This window comes from Camelus dromedarius, chromosome 10 (assembly GCF_036321535.1).
Source record: "Camelus dromedarius isolate mCamDro1 chromosome 10, mCamDro1.pat, whole genome shotgun sequence".
Taxonomy (NCBI): Eukaryota; Metazoa; Chordata; class Mammalia; order Artiodactyla; family Camelidae; genus Camelus; species Camelus dromedarius.
This window is the reverse complement of record NC_087445.1, coordinates 55,951,043-55,962,934: the sequence shown is the minus strand read 5'-3', so window position 1 is coordinate 55,962,934 and position 11,892 is coordinate 55,951,043. Positions and strand designations below refer to the sequence as shown.

Below are 11,892 nucleotides of genomic sequence, written 5' to 3'. Positions count from 1 at the left end.
TAAACAACAAATATACATTTAAGAAACAGGAGACAGAATACCTCAAATGCAAAATTCCAAACTCATGCATCTCCTTAGATTAAGAGATTCACCAAAACTGCTTGTAAATTAAAAAATAACAGCAAAAGGTCACAAAAAGCCTACTTCTTTCACAGCAGCTTGGCTGATTCTTTAAGCAGATAAAAGTACTGCACAGCACGGTCAAAACTTGGCCTGAATTGTCTTCTGGCAATTAGTAATCCCAACATTTGCAGTTTTGTTGTCCAAGGACAAAAGTTCCATGCTATCACTCTCTGCTGTCAGCTTCCAGAGAAAAGAGGAGGTTGCTGCCGGTGGCCCCTCCCCACTGCCCTTTCCAGTTTTCGCTATGCTCAGAGCAATTAGGTAGCAGATAAATGCCATAACATACATGACAGTATCTCATTACCCGACCAGAACTGCTACCCTTCTTCCCAACTCATTCTTCTGCCTTGAAAGATGAGCATATTTAGGATTCCTCATTTTATTCTCCTGAGACATTTTTCATGATCCGTTATAAAACATACAGGTAATACAAAGTCCAAAGGCCTTGTTGTTTTATGGATAAACACATGAAGATGAAACTACATGATAACACCATGGGGAGAAATTATGGTTTCATTTATTTTCGTAAGAGACAAGTTACGAGTGCATGACGTAGAAGCTTAAAAGTCATCAAACTGTGCTAAGGATTATTAAGAGATTATGCAGGAAAAAATCTGTGCAAATTCATCTTCTTAACTCAGTATCCGATAAAAGAAAAAATATTTCTTTAAATAGTCTTTTTATATTCAAGAAAATAGATCTGAAAAACTGAAGTAGACATCTGACCCCCCCCTTTATGATCAAATAACAATGCCAACGAAGGAGATTCCAAGGAAAAAATTGAGATGAAAAAAATCCAAATAAAAGCCAACACTGCTATTAAGATTTTTCTTTTAATAAGCCATGAGATATCTTGATTGTATATTTTCCAAAGTACTTTTCCAGCCGCATCTCCCAACCCTTCCAAAAGATTTCGCCAGTCTTTCCAATGCAATAAAAGATGCTGGGTTGTAAGTTCTGTCCACCTTCTCTTTTTGATAGCAAATAATCCTAATGAGTTTAATGGTCATACATTCTTATCTAATAAGGAAAAACATTTACAAATATCAGAAACCCAGTTTTGAGACATTTGCATTAAGTCTGAACGGAATCAGCATTTTGTGGGTTTTTAAAAAGGCAGCAGTTGGAATTCACGACTTGCTGACAAACACATTTCTGCTGAGGGAAGGGGAAGAGAGGGAGAGTGAATGCTGCATTTCTCCATTGGCCCCAAAGTGCTAATTCCACAAAGGGATACATCAAAAGCAAACATGCAACCGTGGTTTTAAAACTTTTTACTGCAATATAACAATGAAGTAAACAGTAATTAGACACCTACCAATTTCCCCCCCTAAACAAACCAAAAAAAAAAAAAAATGTAAACAGGAAAATAACTCTGCCTATACTTGTACAGCTTCTCAAATCATGTTAGAAGGGGCTCACATTCAATGATCAAGAAATTTTAAAATAGCAGTAATTATTTTCATTTTAAGAAAAAGTTTCCCTCCTTCCCCCCTTAACCCCAGGTATTTAACATTAAAGAATGGGCTTTCTTACACATTAATTTCATACTTATTTGAAGCAGCAATAATAACCATCAATAATTTGGCATTTCTGTTTAGAGTTGCTCCAATTTCTTTCCCCCCAATTTCACAAAGCCATTATCCAGTGTTGCCATGAAATAGAGAATGTAGGTTCTAGGTAGCAAAGATTCTTTCTGAAACCAACGTTAAGTCAAAGAAATACAAAGCAGGGCATTACACTAAATTTCTGGATCTAGTACACTAAAAAGAGTGAAACCTAGGAAAAGTTACCTACTGTTTTATAGAAGAAATAAAGACCTGCAAAAGCTGATTTTTGGTTGTATAATATTTTACACACTGTGGATTTGCGGCATCTGCTAACTGAAGCAGACATGCACTGTATTTATCCCTGCCCTATATCCTAGAGCCCTCCCTCCCCACCCCCAACAACCTACTACCTTATACCAAGTATTGTGGATATGAGCCCAAGTCATCCCAGACAATCCAGTGAACAAAGTTAGTGTAATGCACTGGTGTGAAGTGTGAGATAAAAAAAAGTCCCTTTCAATCTTCATCAAAGTTTTGCTGTAGAAGAAAATTGGCAGCCAAGTTCTCATTCTTCTCACAAGCAAAATATGCTTGTATCACAAGTCCTTCAGGAAATCCTAATGCCTTTAACTGGAAGAAAAGACAGAAAACATTATGGAGTCTAGCATAGCACTACTATAGATCATCACTTGAAAATATACTGGAAAGGACACAAAAAAAGCTCTTGAGAATTTTACATGAATTCATTGTCCAATCCAAGGGACTAGATAGAACCTAGACCCTTTCCTTTAACCACTTACAAAGCTCTTTATTCCTAGTTACAGCTATAGGGCTAAATGGTTCTTTGATAACATTCATTGGCATTAACATTAAAAATTAGCCGCTGGGGTGGTTTAAAAATAAATGACCCTACAGAAGTCTGTAAATCAAATGGCTTTAGCACACAAGCGGTAAAGATATAGATGAGAGTAACTGGAGGTGAATTTCAACACTTCATCTAATTATTTGTAAAGAAAGCCGTGTCTTTCATCAGGGTAAAATATTGCTCTCAAATCTCCTTGCCTTTTGAAACACTACTAGAAAAATGGGTGATCAATTATTAGTAATATTAACATATTTTTGACATCAAAACATATGGTGTTCTATTGTTATCTGCTTAATCTTTACAGCATTATAAATGGTGATACCAGCCACTTAATTTTGTTTTCCTAGTCTATTAAAAATCACTTGTGACAATAATTGCTGCTTTTAAAAACTTTTAAACACTCAGGTCAGTTATCTAACTTCTCTCGGTACCAGACATTGTCAGCCAAATGCTATTTATGAACCCCCTCCTCAACTGTCTTAGCCACCTAAGACTGTATCAAGAAATGCCTTTAAAACCTGGGCAAAGTCCTAATTCAGCACGATTACAGTCATCCATGAAAGGAGAAGAAACTCAAAAATGATTTTGTTACCTAGGTCTTGTCCAGATTAAAGCTGGGCTAGCTGAAGTAAAAGGTAGATAGGGCACGATCCAACTATACGCTTCTACAAGACACACACTTTAGATTCAAAGACACAAATATGCTGAAAGTAAAAGGATGCAAAAAGATACATACCATGCAAACAGTTACAAACAGAGAGCTGAAGTGGCCATATTAATATTAGACGAAATACTTTAAGATAAAAATTGTTACTAGAAACAAAGGACATTTTTACAATGATAAAACAATCAGAAAGACTTCATTATAAACATATAACAACAGAGCTCCGAAGTATGGGAAACAAAAAATGATAGAACTGAAGGGAGAAATAACCAATTCAACAATGACAGTTGGAGACTTCAATATTCCCAAGTTCTGTAATGGATACAGGTAGACAGAAGACTGACCAGGAAATAGAAGACTTGAACAATACGATAAGCCAACTAGACCTAACAGACATTTACAGAGCCCTTAACAACAGCAGATTACACACCCTTCTCAAGCATACACAGACCATTCTCCATGAAGACCATGAAACAAACCTCAATAAATTTAAGAGGAATAAAATTAGACAAAGTATGTTCTCGGACCACAGTGGAATAAACTTAGAAATCAGTAACACAAGGAAACTTGGCAAATTCATAAATATGTAGAAATTGATATAATTCTAGATAACCAATGGATCAAAGAAAAAAATGATAAAAGAAATTAGAAAATACTTTGAGATGAATGAAAATAAAAACACAGCACATGAAAACTCATGGGATGCTGCTGCAGCAGTGCTTGGAGGAAAGGTAACACTGTGAGCATCTACAGGCACACCTCAGAGATCGCCGGTTCAGTTACAGACCACTGCAATCAAGTGACTAACACAATAAAGCCGGTCCCACGAATTTTTGGTTTCTCAGTGCATATAAAAGTTACGTTTACATGATAAACATAGTCTACTGAGTGTGCAGCAGCAGCATGATGTCTAAAAAACAAGGTGCATGCCTTGATTAAAAAACACTTTATTGCCAAAAGATGCTCATCATCATCCAACAGCACAGGGTTGCCACAAACTTTCAATTTGTAAAAAATACCATTATTTCCAAAGTGCAATAAAATACAATAAGATATGCCGATGTATTATGACAGAGAGACAGTAAATCAATAATCTATCTAATCTTCAACCTTAAGAAACTAGAAAAAAAGAGAAAACTAAATCCAAAGCAAGGAGAAGGAAGTAAATAATAAAGATTAGAGAGAAAATAAATAAAATAGAAACTAAAACAATAGAGACAATCAACAAAACCAAAAGTTCCTTTTTTTCTTCTTTAGATCAACAACACTGATGAAAGTTTAGCTAAACTGACAGTGAGGGGAAAAATATCTGAGGAGTCAAATGACTAAAATGAGGAATAAATGTGGGAAGATTACTACTTTTTATAGAAATAAAAACTATTATAAGGGAATACTATGAACAATTTTATGCCAACAAATTACATAACATACATGAAATTGATTCCTAGAAAGACAAAAACTATAACTGACTCAGGAAAAAACAAAAAATATGCATAGCCCTGTAACAAGGAAAGACATTGAATTAGTAATCATAAAACTTCCCAAAAGGAAAAGCCAGGCCCAGGTAACTTCATTGGTAAATTCTACCAGAAGTTTGAAGAAAAATTAATGCCAATTCTTTATAAATTCTTCCAAACAATAGACGAGTGGGAACTCATTCTATAGATAACCAAAACCAAAGATGTCACAATGTCACAGGAAAACTACAGACCAATATTCCTTATGAATATAGATGCAGAAAACCTCAAGAGAGTACTAGCAGATCAATTCTAGCAACATATGAAAAGGATTATACTCCATGGACACATATGGGATTATACTTTCATCCCATATATTTGCATATTTGGTCCAACTTACAAAAATTAACCAACTTAATAAAGCAATTAACAGAAAAAAGGACACAACCACAATAAACAGAATCTGATAAAAATTCCACACCCTTTTGTGATTAAAAACACCCAACACATGAGGAATAGAAGGGAATTTCTTCAGTTTGATAAAAAGAATCTAATGAAACCCACAGCTAACATCATACTTAATGGGTAAAAATCTAAATGTTTTATTTTCCCCAAAGATCTGGAACAAGACAAGGATGCTGGCTCTTGCCAATCCACAGGAGTCTCTAGACAGGACAATTAGGCAAATAAGCACATGTGAACAACATATAAATATGAATAATGAATAAAGGGCATCATTTTGAAAAAGAAAAACTATGTCTACCTGCAAATAATATATAGGAACATATACACAAATTATCAGAATTAATAAATGAGTTAGGAAGGTTGCATGATACACAAAATTAAATTGTATTTCTAAGTAACTAGCAATGAATAGTCCAAAAATGAAATTAAGAAAACAATTCTTTATACAGCATTATAAAAAATAAAAATACTCGGAAATAAATTAAGCAAGAGAATTATCAACTGAAGACTAAAGGAATTTCTGAAAGAAATAATATAAATCTAATATGGAAAGACATTCCATCCCATGTTTATGGCTTGGTAACACTTAATATTGCCAACATGGCAATACCCTTTAAACTGATCCACAGAAAAAAAACATAGTATCCATCAAAATTTCAGCCAGCTTTCTTTTTGCAGAAATTAGACAAGCAAATCCTGGAATTCATAATGAAAATGCAAGGGATCCAAAATAGTCAAAACAATTCTGAGGAAGAACAAATACGGAACACTCACATTTCCCGATTTGAAAACTTAACCACAAAGCCAGAGTTATCCAGACGATGAAGTACTGCCATAGAATAAACATATAGATCGATGCAATAGGACTGAAAGCCCAATAATAAATCCTCACATTTATGGCCAACTGATTTTCAACAAGGATGCCAAGACAATTTAATAGCAAAAGAGCAGTATTTTCAATAAATGGTGCTGGGGCAACTGGATACACACATGCAAAGATAGATGGTAGACTCCCACACCTTACACCATAAACAAAGGTAACAAAATGGATCACAGACCTAAATGTAACAGCTATAAAGCTCTGGAGAAAATAGAGGACTAAATCTTTTGACCTTGGATTAGGCAATGTTTTCTTGTATGACACCAACAGCAAAAGGAACACAGAAATCCAAGACTGACAAACCTAACTTCAAAAAAAAAAAAGGTTGCTATAGAACAACTGAGGCAATTGTCTACCGTTGTCATAAACAGGGCAAATTATAGCCCAGATGATTTTCTAAGTTAAAATGTACTTTCTCTGATTTCTATCTCAAAGCACTTAGTAAGATAAGACAGGGCAAGAACTGTGATTCCCACTTTACAAGTGTTAACAATGGCCCAGAGAAAAATGAATGACTGGTCACACAGTATCACGAAAACTAGGTTACCGCAGTACACACAGGTTGACCTGATAAGGGTGGAAAGAGAATCAGGATACCAGGTTCTGATGTTACGCTACATATATTTTACATAATTCATATACACAGCTATTTTACAATTAGTGACAACACTGAAGTAAAATTTGAAACATAAATTTTAAAAAAATACAATCTTGAATGGGGCATATATTCAGTATCATTTTTTTCTTCTTGAATTTTAAAACATTAATGTTTCAGAAACATCAATTTTTAGCTCATTAATACACCTGTAACTATTTCATGCTAGACTGGTATCTGCTGCTAGTCTCTCAGCTTCACAAACAAGATGGAGAGCAGGGCCGAGAAGAGACTGTCTCTACTGCAATCCCGAGGTTAATGCTCTATTTGGCTCTATCCAGTTAACAACTATCTCCCATGATGGAAATACTCTATATCTGGGCTATTCAATGCAGGAGCTACCAGCTCCATGTGACTACTGAGCATGTAAAATGTGGCTAGTGTGACCAAGGAAGTCAACGTTCAAGTTTTACTTAAACTCACCCTTTCTATAGCTTCTTTTTCCTGAGGCGTTACTTGAATGTAGTTCATGTGACCACTTCCAGCTTCTGCAATTCCTCCACTGCCACCTCCACCCCCTCCTCCTTGACCACCAGCTTCTTGAACTGGTTCATTTAACATCTGAATAAAATGCTCCTGGTGTTGGCTAATTTGCTGCAGTGATTTGAAGGGCAGAGAAAAACAATACGTTGGCTAGATGTATCTCCAGGAAAATAAGAATTCTAATATAAACAAGAAAGAAAGCTATAACTTGCAACTGCATTATTTTAGAATGATTCTGGATTATTCACTCTTTGGAAGGATGTGATTTCTTGAACATTATTAAAGAAATTCAGTACTTCAAGTGAGGTAAACAGTGAAGAATTAAAAGAATTCAAATTATCTTTCATAAACAACCCCTCATCATTGTTAAAAAAAAAAAAAAAACTACTTGACGGCTGTAAGAAAAAAACAGAAGTTATATGTATGTTTTATCTTCCACATTAGCGGGCAGTACAATCTCATACAAAACTCAAATACTTCATGACCTGAGCATTAAATAAGCCCACAAGTGTGTTTTCTACGAGGCAGTGCACCACTAGCAATAAGCTTGGGAAAAATCGAAAGTTAACTTTTTTTTTGTTAAAGAGTTTCTCAGATTCTTTAATGTTTCCCAAACATAGTTTATGACTAAATTAACCCATCCCCCAAGTCTATCTACTGCATACTGTATTGAGTGTAGCTTAGAAGAATGATTTACAGACTTAATGGAGGGGAAGGGGTACTCATATAATTTTACAGAATGTGATACACCCTATACCCACTTTGGAAATTAACTGATTAAATAGTCACCTGCAGTAACTGAGGATTTTCTCGACCTATCTGTTGTAGCAATGCTGGAAGCAGGGAAGGATTCTGTTGAATAATTTGTCTCATCTGCTGAAACTGAGGCTGATTCCGTAAAAATTCAAGAGGATGTCCTAAAATACACATAACGTTTTTAAACAAAAATAGCAATGACATATACAATCATAATTTGGATAGCAAACACTGGCGAGAAAAAAACATGATTTGAGTTCTCAGATGTATACAGAATTAAGTAAATAATGACAAAATTTTCAAACTTATCAACTTGCAAGTCCTATACTGCAGAAATTATTACCATTAGCTGAGGTAGAGAGTACAGAACACTAAAAGAATGGCGTTTTCCTAAAACTGCTTGTGCTGGGCACTCAATATCAAATATTACTGGGAACTTACGCCCTGCGTGCACTCTGTCAAAACAAAAGTACTAAAAGTTGTTTCTGATGCTCAGAAGTTCCCAAGAAAAATATACAGGCCAGAACTAACAAAAACCCTATCTACTTTAATTGCATACAAAAGAATTACGTTTTTGAAGTTAATTAGTGAGTAATGAGAATTTTTTAGATGTATGCTATCATTTCCTAAATTATTCAAGATAATCATTCAAATTAAAATGACCACACAACATGGCTATTTTTCTTTGTGTAACACCAGTTTTACATATGAAGGGAATGAAACTCAGAAACTAAGTTACTCCGTAAGTGCCGCTGAATGGGACAGTTCCCCAAAAATGCACCAAAGAGGGGCCTCCTCTTTCCACTCCCATGCTGAATCTCAGGAAATGAAAGCCTCAGGGATTTTTGTTAACCAGAGCTGACTGCCAGAATTGGAGGTAGGAAATACATAAAAGAATGGTCTCTTCAAAATTAACAATTTGAATTACTCATCAATTTTACAAAAGAGAGAGCAAAGGAGAACATTAAATAATTCCTGGGCCTACCACGGGCTCCAGGCTTTGCCAATGGAAGTGTGGGTGCTGGCCAGTAAAGAGACTTGAATTCAAGCTTTGCTTTCATCTCAAGATACAAGATTTTAAGCCTCCCAGGTTTTATTTCCTTGGTTCTATAATAAACACTAAGATCCTACTGGCTTTGAAATTATACAAACTTTCTGACATTTAATAGGGAGAAAGAGACAAGGCGAGCAAACCATTCCGAATGGCTTCAGACTGTAACACTAAATGCACACCGGGAGGTCTCTTCCCTAGAGTAAGCTAAACAGAATATGCCCTTGGCCAAAACTGCAGCAATGATGTTTAATATAAGCAAGAGTATCTTTTATATCCACTTGGTATAATTTCTTTTGGGCTCTTCTCTAATACTAATGAACAGAGAACTTGTTTTAAGAGTTATCAAAATGCTTTGAGAATGAACCCACCTCCAAAGTGCTTCAGGTTAAATTCTGCTACAGTGACAATTCAGGACCACCTCCTCCCCTGAGGTCCCACCTTACCTCCAGAGCTTGCTGTTGTAGTAGTGGCCGTCGTAGTTGCTGCAGCTGCCGCCGCTGAAGGCTGAGGAGCCCCAGTACTAGCTGCTGGAGGGGGGTCAACCACAGCCTGACTCTCTCTGTCTCCAGGAATTCCCTACAACACAATTTCCAAGCTTTAAAACTAATCTCATCAATCAGTTAGTTCAATATTATACAGAGTAAGAGATTTATGAGTCTATTTAATATCTAACTTCTAAAAGCATCAAACACAGGTGTCTGCTTCAATTAAAAACTGAAATCTGCATATATTTAAGTTAGATTAGAAAAGGCCTGAATGTGGGGTAAATGAGCCCACACTGCTGTAATACAAAGCAGCACTGTCCAATAAAACTTTCCATAATGATGGAAAAGCTCCATATCCATACTGTCCAATAAAATAACCATTAGCTACAAGTAAATGCTGAGAATTTAAAATGTGGCCAATGGTACTAGAAAGAATTTACTTTAAATTTTATTAAATTTAAATAGCTACTTGTACTCAATAGTACTCAACAGTTACTCTACTAGACAGTGTAGATCTAACGTAAAGTAAGGAATTTTGTAATTAAAAACGTAAGTCATGAAATGATGTTTATATAGCAACACATGTTAACATCTAACACCAAAGTTTTAGGCAAGATCCTAAATTTGCATTAATAATCTCCAACACTAAAAGACTATTCAGATTTTCAAAACGTCAATACAAATCTTATTCAAATTAGACACACTTGGCTTTTATTTTTACCAGTTCAGTGACAGAAAGAATTTTATTTGCAACCCTAGCCTTAAGATCATCCAAAGAAAGAGGTTTATATGCACACATGGCAATTGTGAAGTGACCCCTGGAAAAAAGTCTAGTGGAGCCAGAGCAGGTGACAACAGTGGCCAGCAAGCAAGGTGTCCTCTACTGATCTACGGCTCTGAGAAAGTGTTCTCCAGAAAGTATCACATACAAATAATTAAAATTGATTATTCAAAATTTATAAAAAGTAAATAGGTATAAAAGAATCTTAAAGAATTAAATATTTAGGTGATGCTTTTTTTAAGCTTATGGCATTTATCTTCTGAAGTTATTATAACCTAAAACTGCACAAAATTTTTGGAATACCCAATTTAACGATTTACAAGACTTCTCACATACAGTTTATTAAAGTCTTTATGAAATCCTCATAGATTTTGGAAGGAGAATAAAGGAGAAAATATTGTATTTGAAAAAGCCATGGCAATAGTAATTGCTTCAATGGAAGACAAAATCATAAACATATAAAGAACGAAGGGTAATGAACAGCAGGGCAATGCAGGCTGCCTGCATTAGATGTCACTCTAGGCACTGCAAACAAATGTTTTTGAGAGTCCACTAATCCAGACCCTTACACGAGGGGTTATTAAATGTTGACAAACTATATAGAGATTGAAGGTCCAAAAGCACCCAGCAAATTCTCAAACAAGTTTGTTAAACTACGAAGTTAATCATCGCTACAGATCTACCTCAAATTCTCACACACAGTCTTCAGCCTTCAATTAGATTGATAGTTCTTCCCATATAGTCACCCTCACACAGATGTCTCAAAAACTACTCAGTTAAAGGTAGCCGTTTTTTCAGTCTATGAAACAAATAGCAAATATATCAAAAACATTCAGTAAACTTTTTCATGAACTCATGTCTCATCTGTTCATTTGCATTTGATGCCAAATAGTAGCAACTTTGAAAATGGTGATTTTTTTATATCTCGAAATTTCAAATCTACTAGATCAAAATATCTGATACTATTAAACTTGTGCAGAATTCCAAATCAGGTATGAATAAAAACCACTCTATAAAAGCAAAGGCAACACTTTTAAGTAACTTGTGTTTTCTTGGTGGGGAGTGAAGGGACGACCACAGAGCCACGACGACTGTCAATATGACGATTCCTCAATTCCAAACAAACTGGTAAACAAATGAACTGCCTGCACTTCAAAGACTCTCCTCAAGAGGACAACGGAAAATAGAAGTCAAGAGATAAAATGATACGCTAAGAAAAGGATTTGTGAATCTCATGCACAAGAGCAGACAAATGACTGGAGAAGGCGGAGCACAGTTATTTGCTCAAGACTGGGGCTCTCTTGAAACTTGTCTCTGCAATGGAGTTTCTATCAGAAATAACAGCCTGGAAACAAAGGACTGGGTTAAACTGTGGAAAGTATTCCCCAAGGAGTTAGGACTGTGGATTTCTAATATATTTAGGGCAACTCAGGCTGTTGATAATACTCTAAAACACTAAAGACAATTACAGAATAAAATGTTTAGATTAAAAAAAAAGTTAATTTATATTGCAAGGTTCTACACTTTGGCCTGTGTCACATCTGTAAAACTAACATTCACTGTCATAAAATATCAAGGGTTTCAGTCCACCCCCACAACAATCTATTTCTCAAAAACCTTTGTTATTTAAAAAAAACCAAAAAACAAAACACAACTCATTCAAAATGCCCTCAA

General features: G+C 35.3%; 1 protein-coding gene across 1 annotated transcript in view; it reads right to left on the bottom strand.

The window, feature by feature from the left end:
- Positions 1-486: 486 nt before the first annotated feature.
- Positions 487-11,892, bottom strand: part of RAD23B (RAD23 homolog B, nucleotide excision repair protein) — a 43,633-nt gene continuing 32,227 nt past the window's right edge. Inside the window, exons 7-10 of the mRNA XM_031450150.2 lie at positions 9,396-9,528; positions 7,932-8,059; positions 7,083-7,253; positions 487-2,303 (exon numbers count right to left, since the gene is read on the bottom strand). Coding sequence (XP_031306010.1) covers positions 2,190-2,303; positions 7,083-7,253; positions 7,932-8,059; positions 9,396-9,528 — 546 coding nt within the window. The 3' untranslated portion in view covers positions 487-2,189. The remainder of the gene's footprint in view (positions 2,304-7,082; positions 7,254-7,931; positions 8,060-9,395; positions 9,529-11,892) is intronic.